Here is a 17,045-nt window from a genome sequence, read left to right as displayed (position 1 = left end):
ATAAACCTGGAATTCGGGGTATACCATTTCAGAAAATGATGGGGAAGTTACTAAATAGAAGGTTTTGCGAAATTGCTGGAATACTGGAGAATTCTGAAGCTCCTTTCAAATTTTGTTCAACTACAAAAAGTTTTATCTCATTTTTACATTTTCCCGGTTTCATCTTCCCAGTTGGACATTGTCTTGTGAGTATGAAATAGAAATTCTGGAGAATCTAGATTCGCAATATCTGCATCTTGAACATCGTTCATCAAAGATAATTTAAGTATTCACCTTCAGTAGGGGTCTTCAATTTTATTACTGTGCCCTACTGTGAAAAATATGTTTTTTCCAATCAACTTTTTTCATTTTTGTGGTTGGCAAAATACCTGCGACAGACATAGACCGGCCCCGGTTTCAGTGAAAAAATGACATTTTTGCAAAAAAAGTCGAATTTTTAACTATGTTTTCAAATTTCGATTAAAAGTCGAATGCACTTAGGATTTCTGGCTATTCTTGATGAAAAATTCAAAAAAAATTTTAAAGAAGTCTTATGATTGCTACTTTATGTATTACGGTAACTGAGTGAAAATCTATTTCTGTCCCATTTTTCAATTATCTTTCTATTTTTCTTCATGCTCAAAGTTTTCACATATTGATATTGCTCATCACAATACCACGTGTGTACACAATCTTTCTCTTTTCATTTTCATTACAATGAGCAATAGTCGTCTTCCTCCCGTGACTTTCTTCAATATGATTTTTTATTAAAATGTTGTAACATTTCCCAATGTACAATGTTTTATTGAAGACCCGCTTCAATATTTTCAGCAAAAAATATTAAATTGAAAAGGGGGACCAAAAGGAGGCGGAGAAATGAATATGCACAAGAGTTGATATCGTTTTGAATTTTTTCGATGATTTTGGGATAATACAGAACAAGAGACAAAAAAACACGAATTTCACAGAAGAAAAACCGGAAAAGCTACGGGGGAACAGGGAAAAGAATAGGGGCGACCCGGGACAGCAAAAGTGATGGATTGAAGGGGAAGGATGTAAACGCACTCTAATGGACAACTCTGCGTCGACTGACCATGACAGTCCGGTAGAGCGCATTTGCAAAGGGGGATTCAGGGGGAAAGAACAACATTATTTAACTGAACTGCTTCAATCAAAATAAAGCTAAGCATGAGAGAGGGGGCAAATAGGCCGTGACGGCCCAAACTAAACAGAAATCTAAATACAGAAATAATATATTTACAACATTCCACGTCGGAATCGTTTCTGAATCATTGGCGCCGGCTTCTGCTCTATCTTTATATTCGCCATTCCGGCGAGATTCGCCACGAAGTTATTCTGTTTTTCGGCTAGCGCGGCGTCCATGACAAGTTGCGATTGGGGTTTTAGGATCTGGAATTTTCTCAGAATTTGAATTATTTTCGAATTTGGTGTCTCACCTGGAAGGAGCACAAAAGGTTCTCGTCGACATTCATCACTGCGCCTGCATTATCGAACTCTCCACAGTAATTGGGAGCTGAGAATACCGTAACCAGTCCACGTCTGCCGAAGAATTCATATCCGTCCTCAACGACTTGATGCCCTCTGACAACTATATCCAAATCCATTTTTTGCAGGAATTGAGCCAACACATCCACACCGAACACATAACTGACACCCCGCTCATTTGGCGCCCATCCAACTACAGTCGCATCGGGATCCGACCAAAGAACGTCACACAAAAGACCAGTCTCCTGAACATCACATGGACGGGAAAGGCGTTTTAGTTGGTCGAGAGAGCGAAGATTCGGTGAGAGACCGCCGTGGCAACAGAAGATTTTGTTGTCGATGAGTGCGGCGACTGGCATACAATTGAACACGTCTTGGAAGCATTTCCATAGTTTTACACTGTAACGCCGTTTGCCTGAAAATTATAATATTTGAAGATTTTTGGTAGTTTTTGGGCTAATATTGTTGCATGATGTCCCGAAATTCAGAATTTATACATTTCGAACAGATCAACTTTTGGTCTACTTTTTTTGCAGTCGACAACTTTTTTGTGAAAAATTTTTCTCAGGAGATTCATCTTTTAAAAGGACATGTATATTTTTCGAAAATGCGAGATAACGTCAACTTTTTGATATCGTTTTGTAGAAGAAGGTAGCCCCTTCACAGTTTGCGTCGCTCATCTTTAACCGCTCATATCTCAAAATCTAAAAAAGCTATTAAAAAACTATCAACTAATAAAATGTGTAAAATTTTAAGTAGATTACTTTTGTAGTTGACAACTTTTTGATAGCTATTTTAGATTTCGAGATATACGCCTCCCAAGTTGGGTAACTAGAACAACGGGGAGACGCAGAGAAGCCAGAACCCATGTTTTCTTTTCTCTCTCTGCGATATTCCCTAAATAACACCGTCACATCCTTCGAAACATTTCTCATTTTCTCATATCCAATTTCATTTCTCCGTTTCTAGCCCAGAGATATGATACAATGCGATTTCCATACGCGCGTTCCAGCCACTTACATTCGTCATAAAATCCATAAATCCTATTGAGGTTGGCCACTTCGTGATTGCCACGCAACAGGAAAAAGTTGTTCGGATACTTGATTTTATAGCACAACAACAGGACGATCGTCTGAAATTTTGTTTTGTTTTTTGAAATCTAAAACGTCATTTTTGTATACGGCAGACTGTTGGGGGCTATGCAATTATAGGATTTTTTCCTTCCATCATTCACTCAACAGAAAGGAAAAAAAACTATTTGAATGGCAGCATTTTGTTGAATGAATGAATTCAAGTGTGGCGACTGAACATAGTGTTAATCGTGTTGAGAAAAACGTCAGTCATCATTCAACGGGAGTGACCGTCAAAAAAGGTTTTCGAGTAGTGACTCATGATTTATGATCATTATATATATAAAAGGAACAAACCTCGATACTTTTCGGTCCTCGATCTACATAATCTCCTAGGAAGAGATAATTTGACTCTGGTGGATATCCGGCAAGGTTGAATAGGCGAAGAAGATCTGCGAATTGACCGTGGATGTCTCCTGGAAAAATATATATGAGGATTTCAGTAAGGCAACTTTTGAGAGTGCGCTGTGAAGCCAGAGAAGAGCCAAAATTAAAGTTCTTATTTGAAACGTTTAGTATTCTAAAAACTTTTGTTGTTTCAACTGAGATTGTCCAGCTTTGAGAATGTGTTACGGTATTACTGATTGTCCCATCGTGAAAGTTTTTAGTAAATCATACATATCTAAAACAAGTCTGAATTTTTGTAGTTGACAATTTTGTTGTACGGACAATCCCTAGATAGTTATGGTCATTTTAAGACGACAGCTCTAAAATTGCACTGGTCGATTTGAGAGATAAATTACTTTGTCGATGCGTAACTTGCTAGAGAGTGTTCGTACAAAAAAGTTGTCAACTACGAAAATGGAGACCTATTTTTGATCTGAATAATCCTTTAAAATTTTATTTGGTGAGACAATCAGTGATACCATGATATCCTCTTAAAGTTGGACTTTTTCAACTGAAAACGGCCAAAGTTGTTAGAATTATGGTCATTACTGTATATCTATTTAGAGACACCCGGCATCTAAAAATTAGGTCCATTAAAAAAATAATATTCTAGGTTTGAATTAAATACATAAAACATATGTAAATTTGAAACGGGTGGACGAGTTTCGATCGAGTTACACTGGTTTAAATTCTACCTATTTTCACAGTTCCCTGTTTTTCAGGCCAGTGAAAATCTATTCTACCAAAGTAACTCCAATTTAATAAAAACAACATGTCCTACACCTGACCATCGAGCAGATCAGGCACACAAACAGGAAATTGAAAAATTAAAGATTAGACAGATACATTTTTGTAACATATCCGATTAAGAAGGGACTCGATGTTAATGAAAAACATAGATCTAATTCTCACCTCCAATCTTAAGAGGAGGTTCCAACTCCAACAACATCGGTTGATGCATGAAAATCTGTCGGGCCAAGACGCAAACCATTCGGATCTCGTTCTCCGTCACATCCAGTGTCTTGTGCCACGGCTTCACAGCCACCAGTGTCGAAATGAGTTGATCGATGTTGAGCTCTCCGAAGCTTGAAGATGAGTTTTTGCGGCGCATCATTTGGCTGAAATTTGATATAGAATAGAGATTCTGGGTCAAAATGATTCATAATAGAGAGAGACGAGTGGTCATGGCTGATTAAACTCGAAATGCTGTGTGACTAAAGTTGGACGAGAAGAAGAAGAATAGAAGGTGTTAGGGGGGAGGTGGAGAATCAAAAAATTGAAGTGATGGAAATGAGATAGAGAGAGTGAGACGCAGAGAGACAGACAAAGATTTTTGGGCGCGGTCGGAATTGATGATGACCACCAATCGGTCTTTATCATCTTTCTGCAAGGATAGGTTCAGAGATGAAGAAATAAAATAACAAATTATATTTTTTCAAACATTCAAAGTGGGCGGAGCCTCCTAAGTCGTCCAAGAGGACGGTACTAGGATGTGTAACTGATTTGCATATATACGGAGGTGGGAGAATGAATGAATGTGGTCAACGGGCGACCGATTGGATTTTAAAAGGAGGGGGAGTTGTTATTGAGGGAATAGTGAAAAAAACAGTCATGTTTTTTCAATGTGTGGTAGAGAATATTTATGAGTTAGTAGTTTAGAAGAAGAGGAGCGAACAATGAAGCGGTCCCTTGAAAAAAACTAAAAAAAAAAGAAAGAAAATGTATTTATCTTGGTTATATAGCTATACTAAATTTACTAAGAACATCTGTCATTCTTGAAATGCTTAAAAATAGATTTTGGGTAAAAATTTGAAAAAAAAGCCCAACTTTAAAGGGATTTTGCATGACAACGACCAACCCAAATAATACAAAACTACATTGGCTGTATAGATTAAAAATAGAGCTTTCTTTTTGTAGTTGAAAGCATTTTGATAGCTTTTCTTGGTTTTGAAATACGCGGTTTCAAAGATAGGGTGTAATTTGCAAGAGAAGAAAAGGAATCAGAGAAGGTAGAGTGCCTGTCTTCTCTGCGCGCGCTCTCTCATCGTTCATGGGACAACCGTCATATCTCAGTATCTAAGAACACTATCAAAACGTTGTCAACTACAAAAATGAAGATCTTTGTGACACAATAAACTTTGACACGGTGGGACAATATGGCAAGCAAAATACAAGTGCGATTTTTGAGCTATCGTCTTAAAATGATCATAACTCTTCAGAGAGTACCCGTACAAAAAGTCTTTCAACTACTAAAATAGAGGTCTAGAGTTGATTTATATGACTCAATAAATTTTGGGATTATTGGTCATTTTATGAGGCTGTTACAGGTGCTCAAAGTTGGTAACTATGTTGAGTCTGGCACACTTGTTTCAAGTTGGATAATTTGCGATTCTATAACTTTTTTTGGAAGGATATGTAAAAAAAAATTGACAACAAGAAAAATCAGTCAATGATGCCTCATGCGGGAGGATTTCCCAAAATATATTTAAAAAAATCAGTTCTAATAATTTCTATAGAAAACCTAGTAAAAACTAGAAAAGGAAAATCAGACTCCGCCCACAAATGGGCGGAGCATAAAAAAGCCAACTCATTCTAGTTGTTTGAACCTTGCATATGTTTTCTCATTTTCTGGAACACCCATTCCCTGTAACAGCACCCAAAAAGACCTCTAATCCGTCGTGTTCCTCTCAAAACAAAGGCAAAAAAAACAAGTAAACTTTTGCAGAAAAGAAAGCCGAAAACATTTTTCTTTTCTTTTTTTGTGTGGGGGAAGCTTATGACAACTATGGTGACACCGTAGAGACTAGACAAGGAAGTGGAAAGAAATGAAGAATTGTTTTAAGAAGAAGAAGATGCGCGCCTTCTTCTTCTGAATCTATGGAATTATGCACCTTGACAATGGCGAAAAAATAAGAAAAATGGAGAATGATCCATCATCAAAATGTGGCAGATGACGACTTAGGAGGAAGCGGTGCTGACAAGCTCCGAATGCGATTTGGGGGAAAGAAAATAGACAGAGAAGGAGGAAAATTTTGAACTGACTCATGGACGGAGCAGCTGCTTAAACGGAAGGAGAGGATTTTCAGATTTTCGAGATAAATAGCATCATGCAGCAAAATGAGAAAGTTGTTGCATAATTTATTTGTAAAATTGCATATTATTAAGAGTGCTGACTAAGAGTGCTGAATGATCTATAAAAATTGGAAATGTTTTCTTTTCTATAGCTGTTTTAGGTTTTGAGAAACAGGTGTATATTTACAAAAATTAGGGTGAAATTTGCGACGCTTAGTGTCGATTTACGGGATAGAAACAGTTGAAAAATCTGACAGTGTAGTTTTACGAGACTTTACGACTCGTGATTATTTTTGCATTCCGAAAGTTGAAGTGATTTTCAACATATAAATATCAATTTTTAGCGGGTTTTAGTGGTTTTCAGCGCAAAACTGTGAAATTCATGATTTTCTTACATTTTCAGATGTTGTGATGCAATTTACTGCAAATTCAAAAGTTTTTCGCATGAAAACTGCAACTGTCAGCCAAAAAATTAAAGACCCACTAGGACAGTCCCTGACACCGTAACCCGAGAAAACCATTTTACAATGTCTTAAAAAACCAGATCCTCCTCCTCTTCTTCTCAAAGTAATGTCCAGTTTGTGTTCAGAACCAAATTACCTAATCACTTCGGGAAGGTCATTCAATTTAAGAAAACTGTGGGTGGAGGGGACTAATGACTTTTTCAGAAAATAGAACATAATTCGATCAAAACTAAAACTTTCGGTCTTTGTACCAGAAATTGATTGGGAGGAAAAGAAATCAAAAAGTTTGTGTGTTGTTGTTTTGCCAATAGCTCTCGGATAGCTCTCACACATGTTTCTCTTCCACCCCCGACAGTTGTTACTGCTCAATCTGTGCTCTTTTTGTACGCGGAAGCACACACTTTTTCTGATTTCAGTAAAAGATTTGGAAAAACCGCACTAATTTTTAATAAATCATGTTGATAAAAATTAGCAAAAAAGAAAGAGAGATGTTGGGAATTGAACCCTGATCGAAAATTTATCAGCTAGCGGTATTGCCAGTTGTGAACGCACTGCCTATGCAAATGCGCTCCATCTCACTCAAAATTACGAGACATTTTCTCTATTTTAAACGTCAAAAAACCAGAAAGATCGCATCAGGGAAGATGAATAAGTTATTAGTGGATTCCTCCTACTACCTACTCTTTTAGTATCCGAGATGACATCATTTTTGATCTTTTATATTATTTTAGAAACAGAATATTCGTGTTTGGGAGCTTGGAGGAAGGAAGTACTTGAGAAATTACAATTAGATCTTTAAAACTGCGTGCAAAAAATGAGAAAATCTTTTTTGGAGATGTTGAAGAGCAGGAAGAGATAATGAGATTCTGATGCAGAGTTTTTTTCAACAAGTGTAATTCCCAAAGGGGCAAGAAATGTGTATATAAAAAGTTCTTTCCGGAACAAGGTACATTGGCAAGTCAAAAGGGGGAAGAAGAAGAAGAAGAAGAAAATCTGGAGAAAACGAATTCTCAGGGGGATATCATGAGGGTTCGACCTTTTTTTGCCACGTCATTTGACTAAGGAAGAGTTGTAGGAGGGAGCAGCGTGTCGTAAATTTGGAAGCGAAGAAAAACAAATGGTTTTCGTCTAGTAGGGAAACAAAGAAAAAACTTATTTGAGTCGGGTTTTGCTAGTTTTGAATTACATATTTGGAGAATGTTAGGCTATGGGTTCACAGTGGGTGCAAGTTCTGGTGCATTTTCTGAAAGTTCGTATATTGAGGAGCAGATAGATTTATAGACTTGCAACGGGCCAGCCCTGAAGTTCAGTACTGAAAAAAAATTTCCCGTTTTTTTTGGAAGAAAAAAACTTCTTAAGACTAATATTTTGAAGGTTTAAAAGATTTTTGAGGGATATAAAAATTTTGCAAAAAAAATTGTAGTGAAAAAGTTTTTTAAATTTTCAAATCCTGCATAGAAAAGGCAAAATAAGCTATGCGAACGCGCTTCGTTGATAATGAAGTTCTTCTTCAAAATTTCTGACATGTTGGCATTGTTTGTAGCATCAAAGGTAGTTAGGTATACTGAATAATGAAAGAAATTCGGCTCTAAAACTTTATAAATCCCTATAAAATAAAGAAAATAGAAAAATATGCGGTAGAGGGGTTTTGCAAAATTTAATTTTTTTGGTTTATGGGGAAGGGTGCTGTCCCCATCTAAGCTCAAGATAGACCAAAAATGCCCACTGACCTCAAAATAAGGAATCTCCGTTTTCCGAACTTTCGTGAATACTTAATTCTTTTTTTTCAAATCTCATGGATCACCTCAAAATCAAAAAACATAACTCCCCCGTCATGTCTCAGACAGCTCAATTGGATGTGAACCTCATAAAAATAGAAATTGGAAAGGAAGGGATGGGGAGAAAGAAAACTAAAAACTAAAAACAACAACTGACTCGGAGATGGGCGGTACGGCAATTAATCAGGAATGAAACGTGGAGAAGTATAGGGAAAAAATGTTATAATGAGCTCTTAAAATTCCAGATTTTCGGTCGCGATAAGTGATTCCAGGAACAATTTCATTTTCAGAGAGTCATTGTCATTCTCGAAAATATGTTTTTTTTTCTCTTTGGGGTCATTCACCGGATATTTAGTGGCACGCACCCACACACCCTCATTTCCTGCTCCAAAAAGAATTGACTTGAGCAAGAAGAAAAAAAAAGTAGAAAAAAACAGGAAAATAAAAGTTTTCCGAAAGAAACGACCTCTCTTTCGGTTTTTGACCTGGACTCTTTGTGAGCAGCAGCGTGGAATATCTAGTACTCAGGTTACAGAGGGAACGAGATGCGTGTGACAAGCGAAACATGAAAAATACGATGAAAAGAACAAGAAAATATTTGAAAATGTTCGAAACATGAAATAATCCGATTCAAGGACAACAATGACTGTAAAAATAGGATTTTTCATTGGTATTTGTAGACGGTGAGATTAATGCCTGGATTCTCAGCAAGTGCGCTCCATTGATAGTTTTCTTGTAAGGTACTTCCATTGCTAAACTCTAGGTGCCTGCGCTCCACTGCCAACATTCTCAATAGAGCATTTTTGTCACAATAGCCGAATCAACCTCTGACGTCTTTCGAATCACCTCTGACGTCTTCTACCCAGACACTTTGTGTGAGGATTATAATTTTAGTCTAGAAAAGTATAGTAACTTTCATTCAAACCGTAGATACTATTGATAACAGTAGATTTATAGCACTAATTAGAAAAATAGTTTGCAAATAAAAATGTTTAAGAGCGCGTCACGGCACCCTGGACTACCTCAGTATTTGAAAAAAATTTAGGTGGGTCTTATTCAGCAAATTGAGAACTATATTTTTGCAGTTGACAACTTTTTGATAGCTCTTGACGCTTTTGAGATATGGGAAGTCAAAAATTCAGTAAAATTAGTCAACTTTAACATCAAGGCAGCACATCAAAATTACTTTTTTAACATTTAAAGTTACATTGGTTGTATAGATCAAACCTAGATCTCTATTTTTATAGTTCAAAACTTTTAGATATCTCTGCTAGCTTTTAAGATACGCTCCTTCAAACGGGAGCAATTGAAACTAAGAGAGAGAGAAAGGGAGACGCAGAGAAGTTAGACACTCTCGCTTCTCTGCGTCTCTCTCCCGCTCCTTAATGAGTGGAGTTCCTTTATAGGCGCATATCTAAATACCTAGGCGAACTATCAAAACGTTTATAACTGCAAAAATGTAGTTCTAGATTTGATCTATACGATCACATAATTTGGGTTTACAGGAACACATTGGTAGGTTTTCTCATGTCTTCAAAGTTTACCAATTTTTTGATGCATGATTTCAATCCCAGCTGTCTAACTTTTTAGGGAAGGCCCGTGCCAAAAAGTTTTCAATTTCAAAAACGGAGGTTTAGTTTTGGTCTATTCAAAAAAATTAAAAGAAAAAACTATAGATCTCAATAACACGCTCTAGCGCGGCACCACAAAACCTACTAAAAATATAAAAAAGCGTACTAACAGAAATAAAAACACATAGATCACACTTATCAGACAAAAAACTGATCAACACCAACAGTTGTCATGTTCTTCTTCCACCAAACTTTTTTCCGATATCATAAACCATTTCCGACGAGTTTTGCGAGGGTGGAAAGTTTGGAAAATGAAATAATCACATGACATTCGGGAGGTCAACCCTCACAAATTCTCTCTTCCCCGCTAATCCGATGTTTGTGAATTTACCTCTCTTTCCTGTCTCTCTCGTACCGATTTTGCACCATCCTCATTGTATACTGTCTACTTACCCACACAGATTACATCATTATTTCTAGTGAAGGAGAAAAAAAGAGTTGGAAGAAGGAGAAGGAGAACAGAAAACCAGAACGATGGTGACTACGACCTGGAATCCTATTTTGTTCCGACGGGTCCAAATTTTATAGTAATGTAAAAATACGTCTATAACTTCTTTTTTGTAGTTGAAAACTTTTTGATATCTCTGTTAAGGTTTGAGACATATGCGTTGAACGGTAGGTGTTGAAACTGTAGGTGAACGGTAGGTGCCAAAAATAGAGATCTAAGTTTAATCTATACAACAAATACAAATTTTGTAATAACAGGATAATTTCTGATACTGTGGTGGGCTTTCAAAGTAGGCCAATTTAAGGAATGAGGCATAACTTTCAATCGACTGTATCTCAAAAGCAAGCAAAGCTATAAAAAGCCTAAAGCTAAAAAAAAGCCTATAGGCCTAGATTGTGACTTTAAGTGTAAACAATTTCAGAATTCTGGGAGAATGCCTGTGAGCTCAAAGTTTGGAAATTTTGGCATTGACAAAAATATCAAATCTTAGAGCAATTTACACTGTAAACAGTAACCCTTTCACCTAAACCTGTTCAAAAATCACCTAGCAAAAAAGCTCTGTTTGAGAACTCGTCAGAGCGTGTGAAACTTCTCTCTGCCAAAACTTTTTCGAACAGGACAATCATTTAGGTACACATGAGATGAGCAACGGAAGGCTCTTCTTCTCTCAAAAGATGAAATGAGCAGTGAACTTTGAAACTTTGGCGAGTTCCGACGAAGGGTAACGAATGACTAAAAGTGGGGAATGATGATGCATGGGGGGGGAGTCAATGAATAGCCAAACTTTTGGGAACAAAATTGAAAAAAGATTGCTGGCAAAAAAAGGGAAAACGGAAAAAGAGGGGAAATCTGTGTAGAAAGAAAACATGTAGAAAGATGAAAGCACAACTCTTCGCCTTTTGTTGTGAAACGCAATTTTTTGTGTTTTTTGTTTTGAACACACTTTTTGGGGGTCCTCAAAGGGGCGTGGTCTCTTGAGGAGCACAAGAAGAAGAGGAGAGAATTCAATTATTCTTGAACCTCTTCAAATTTTTTAATAAAATAAAATGAGAAGAACAAGGAAAACAGAGGTGACGTAGATTGAAGAAGTTCATTGTTTTTTTTTGGGAAGAGAGAGAAAGGCGTCTGGTGGAGAAGGGTATGACGAATTGGTTTTGGAAATTGGTGGAGGGAAAGAGATGGAGCTAACATAAGGATGAAAATGAAACATTGAGAGGGGGAATTGGTTAATTAGGAGAAGGAGGAAGCTGGGATTTTAAAATCTAAAAATAACAGACTTGGCAAAAATGGGGGCGGTTTGTTGGAACGGCCTTCAAAAATGGGTACTCATTCTTTAACTAATTTTTTTGAACTTTCGAAATTTCAGAATAAAAAAGCTTGAATTACCACACATATTCTCTTTTTGAAATTTTGGTTCAAAATTTTGTTCAAAGGGGGGGGGGTTGTTTGCGTTCTTTTTTTCAGAATTTTTTGTAAACTTTGAGGCATGGAATTTAGTTAAAAATGGGAAACTATCGAATCCTCGGTTTGCTTTCACAGTGATCTGAATGTTGGATGAAATTTCGGAGTTTACCATTATTCTTCAAACTTTTGCTTTAAAACTCCGAAAATAGCAAGCTACCAAATTTACCAATGGAACGGACTTACGGACTCCGGTTACGATACAAGGTTCTTGGATTTCAAGGTAGCAAAAAAATTTTGAAAATCTCAAAACGTTCGAAGCACCAGAATCATGAAGATTGGGAAAAAATGTTTCCAATGTTTAATTTCCTCGCCTCTGCAGCCAACATTGAACTTTTTCAAAAAAAAATTCCAAAATTTCCAAGTTCAAACCATGAATAATTCAACCCGAACTTTTTATGTCCTAACCGAATTTCATTAAAGGAGGACTGAAGTCATATTTTTTATTTCAGATTCTGATACTTCGGAAAATTCTGAACGACTTTCATCATTGGAGCATGTGCTAAAAATCGCTCTAAATGCCCTAAATTCACGTTTTCCCGGCTCAAAAGGAGCCTAAATGGAAGAGTTTTTCCACGCGAATTTCTTCCTCCGTGTAGTCCTCTCGGACAAAATTATTTCTTTTAATTTCTCGATTTTTTGTTTTTTGGCCTTTTTCCGCAAAATATCGTGTTTTTTCTTCTTTTTTTATGATATAAATTGAAAAAAACACGAAAATTTGTTGAAAAAAGCAAGAAAACGAAAAATCGAGAAATAAAAAGAAATATTTTTGTCCGAGAGGACTACACGGGGGCGAAAATTCGCGTGGGAAAACTCTTCCATCTAGGCTCCTTTTGAGCCAAGAAAACGTGAATTTAGGGCATTTAGAGCGTTTTTTAGCACATGCTCCAATGATGAAAGTTGCTCAGAATTTTCTGAAGTATCAGAATCTGAAATAAAAAAAGATGACTTCAGTCCTCCTTTAAATTCCTCATTGTTCTCTTTTCCACCCCAAAAAATCTCGAAACGACACCGAAATAAAACAAAAAATTCCTTGTGATGATGTCATTGCTCTCCAGAAAGATGAAAGCCAAAAAGGCAATAAAATCCGGAAAACGAAAAACGGAAAAGAATCATGGAGCAGGAAGTGAAGGAGCAAACAGAGAAACATCTTCAAGAAAAGATCAAAAACGATGAAGACGTATTGAGGGGACGGCTACAGTAATCCCCCGTCCCCTCTTGAAAAAACTAAAAATGGAAACTCGCGGTGAGCAATGAGCACTTCTTCGTCACTTGGAGCTCGCCTGCAATTTTTCCATTTTATTCTGTGCAAAATCGAGAAAAAGTCAAATTTCAAACATATGGTGAGAAGGAGAAGAAGATTGCTTTTATGCTTCTCGCAACACGTGGATGACATGGCGAGAGAGTGTGTGGGACGGAGAGACGCAGGCATGGAACATAGATCATGATGGAATAGAAGTGGGAGGAGAGGAGGAAATTAGAAGAAGAAGAAAACGACGAAATAAAATGAAGAAGAGAATTCGTGGGGGATGGGGGCATACTGTAACTGGAATTGACGAGATTCCGGTGCTCAGAAACCGTAATGAGCCGGAAATTGAAAGTGTCTGGGTAGAAGACGTCAGAGGTGATTCGAAAGACGTCAGAGGTTGATTCGGCTATTGTGACAAAAATGCTCTATTGAGAATGTTGGCAGTGGAGCGCAGGCACCTAGAGTTTAGCAATGGAAGTACCTTACAAGAAAACTATCAATGGAGTGCACTTGCTGAGAATCCAGGCATTAATCTCACCGTCTACAAATACCAATGAAAAATCCTATTCTCCTCGCCTTATATATAGCGGAGTTCTGAGCAGACTGATCTCCAAGAAAAAAATCACGTTTGTATTCCTACCTACAATTCCGTGATGCCCTAGAGGTGCTAGGGGTACCTGGCACCGATATAATCAGAAGACTCCAAAATGTGTGTGAGTCTGGAACATTTGATGACTAGATTAGGTATCACTAGTATTGGTAACATGGGGGATATAGACAATGCGCCGGAAACAGTTGTATACCTTCATTAATTAGGTAATTTCCTATGCATATGTCTACAATTTTGTTCACGTCACAGAAGCTGGTATACTAGTTGCTGACGTAGCAATTCCTTGGCAACCTCTAAACGGTTGTTCCACAATGTAAATTTTCAATGGATCGTGCAGATCAAAAGTAGAGCTCCATTTTTGAAGTTGACAACTTTTTTGTATGGGTACTCACTCCCTAGAGAGATATTGTCATTTTAAGGGGACAGCTCAAAAATTTCACTGAAATTGGTTGATTTGAGAGAGAAATTACTTAACGTAACTCTCTAGGGAGTGCCCGTACAAAAAAGTTGTCAACTAAAAATGGAGCCCTATCTTCGATCTGTACGATCCATTAAAAATTTATTTGGTATGGCAATCAGTGATACCATGATACACTCTCAAAGTTGGACATTTTCAACTGAAAACGGTCAAAGTTATTAAAATTATGGTCATTAATGTACATAAATTAAATTTGCTGAATATCGACTCCCCCTGATAAATAAAATACATGCGATGATACGGAGCTAAATCAAAAGTGAAACGGATGTCCAAAAATTACGAAATATCAGAAAAGACACAAAAAAGTATTTGTTTCGTTTTCCTTCCTCCCAAATAAAAATAAAAACAGAGCGAAATGACACTTTCAGCAGTGTTCTTCTCTCGAATGGGGAAAGAAATGAGAGAACGACACAATAAAGGGAAATGGGCGTGGCAAATGTTGCCAATTTCCTATATTGACACATTTCTCCTTTTCAATAAGAAATTCCAATCATTATTCAATTCTTTTTTTTGCTTGACATGTCTCTATTGTATTTTTCTTATCAAAAGGGTATGGGGGGAAATTGGAAAATATGGAATCGAAAAATAATGAAGAGCAACAAGGACAGTTCATCTATATATACAAAAACTTTGTTCTCTTCCTTATCAAATTAAAATACGTGTGTGTGGGTTAACAGTGTGATCTAAAACTTCCAAAAAAAAATTTGATCTACAAAAACTGACGTAGCCTACTCTAGAGAAGGTGCAACTTAAATGATAAGAGAGAAACATAAGGAGGTTGACGTCTTAAAGTGTTACTTGACCATTTATGAAAATTCCAAATATTTTTTTCGGTGGGCGTGGTCAATAATAGTGGTCAAATATTATAAGTGAGTGGGTGTGTGTGCAGTAATTTATTATGATGATTTGTTGTTGAAGCTTCCTTTGGTAAATAAACAGGAAAGGTTATATAGTGATGATGATAGCAATACCGGGAAATTCCTGGACTGGAGTGACTTTGACGCGTTTTGGTTATATTGAAAAAGGAAAATATAGTAGTTCGTACACCACATCTTAAAAAGAATCGTACACCACATCTCAAAAAGAATACGGGAAGAAAATTGGAGTTTTTGGTCAAATTCTCGAGAAATTGCCTAAAATTACAAGAAGTGTCTAACAACTTGAAAAACAATGTAAACGCGCTTTCCTAATAATCAAAGTTTACTTGACAACTAAAATTGAGATTTATTTGTTATCCAGAATATTTTGTTTTCATACATTTAAGGAATGCAACTACGCTCCTTCGACAGTTTTCGAAATTACTACTCAAATAGAACTTACTTAGAGAATATGCATAAACAACTCAAATATTAAAAGTGAGGCTAAGCAAACGCGCTGCATTGATAATCTAGTATCACGGCCGGGTTTCAGTACATTTTTGAAAACTTTCTGCAAAAAAGTAGGATTTTCGGCAAGGTTTTCAAATTCCGATTAAAAGTCTAGTGTTCATAGAATTTCTGACTATTTTCGATGAAAATTTCAAAAATGTCCAAAAAAAATTGTAAAAAAATTGTGCACCAAGTGACGAAATTCTAAAATACACAATAAAATATACATTTGTTTCAGAGGTGTGAAAAACTGAAACTGATAAAATTTCATTTTTGTTTGACAAGTAAACCGAACTCTCTTTCTATTTACTTTATATTAAAGTCGCCAATTCAATGATCAGTGACTACATATAAATACTTTGACAAGAAATTGAGCTGATCAGAATTTGAAAAAAATAAATTGTTAATTCAAAGAAGAAAATAGAGTCAATGAGTCTCAAATTTTAATCCGCTTTTAGAAAATACTGATTACAAGAAAGGCGAAGTTTTGCAACTAGTTTCGAAACGTCCAAATAGTTTTCAAATGTGTCACAAATATGGGTAAGGAAGGAGGAAAAAGATGTGCAAAGGCCAAAATCATATTTGACCAACACAGAAGATGTCTCTTTTTTCTTCTTCAAATCCTTATTTCTCACCCCATGTCTCATCTCATGTCGAAATTGGAGAAGAAAGAAGAAGAAGAGGAGAAGACTCAAAAAAGATGAGATTTTTCTCTTAGGTTTTTTGTCACATCCGCTACTATTTTTGGGGTTTTTTGAGGGAGAAGGAGAGGAATAAGGGGGCGGGGTTTTGATGGGAGGCGTGGCTTTTTCTATGTTGGGTAAGTGCGCTCTAGCGAAGGTACAGTGAAGTGCATATGAATTTTTAGTGTATCTAATTTTTTTCACTACCGCGCTCTACCGAAACTAGGAAGAATTGTGTGGGAACTAGACGCAAGAATATATGTTTGGCTAATCATTTTAAAAGAACCGAACCGTTCATCTTTTCCTTTTTCTTTTTTTTTCTTTTTCGTTCCAAAACGAAAACGAAAACGAACATTGCCTACTTGAGGGTGAGTCGCTGATCAGCTCAACTCGGATTTGTGTTCTTTTCTTCAAGAGAAAACGAACGAGATCATATCTCAAGTGATTTACACTGTGAAATGTGCACTTTTACATAATACTCGCACTATTCAGTTTGGGGAAAAATTCTTTTTTCTACAAGTGTCACAACCAAAAATTCCTTTTTTTCTCATTAAAAAACGTCAAAAACTTCGAAAATTGGGAAAAAAACAACAAAAAAAGCATTCCTTTATTTAAAGGTTTTTGTCATTCTTTTTTAATCGTTAGAAGCGAAAAACTTATGAAAAAGCAATAAAACTCGGTGGCCGAATTTTTGCATTTTTTCGGTCATCTGTCACAAGATTGTCTATGCAAATTCGCTCTATTGAACCACTTATTTCACAAAAAAAGATTCTGAATAGTTCTAATTTCGTAATAGAGCGCA

General features: G+C 36.5%; 1 protein-coding gene across 1 annotated transcript; it reads right to left on the bottom strand.

Annotated features, from left to right (window-relative positions):
- Positions 1-1,236: 1,236 nt before the first annotated feature.
- GCK72_016468 (uncharacterized protein) lies at positions 1,237-4,116 on the bottom strand (the record flags this gene model as incomplete). The annotated part of the gene is made up of 5 exons (XM_003101407.2): positions 1,237-1,389; positions 1,437-1,900; positions 2,506-2,617; positions 2,913-3,031; positions 3,915-4,116. The coding sequence occupies 5 exons, from the start codon at positions 4,114-4,116 to the stop codon at positions 1,237-1,239; spliced, it is 1,050 nt and encodes a 349-aa protein (XP_003101455.1).
- Positions 4,117-17,045: the final 12,929 nt, after the last annotated feature.

Source organism: Caenorhabditis remanei, chromosome V, assembly GCF_010183535.1.
Source record: "Caenorhabditis remanei strain PX506 chromosome V, whole genome shotgun sequence".
NCBI lineage: Eukaryota > Metazoa > Nematoda > Chromadorea > Rhabditida > Rhabditidae > Caenorhabditis > Caenorhabditis remanei.
Note: the sequence above shows the minus strand (reverse complement) of the source record. Positions and strands in the feature narration are given on the sequence as shown.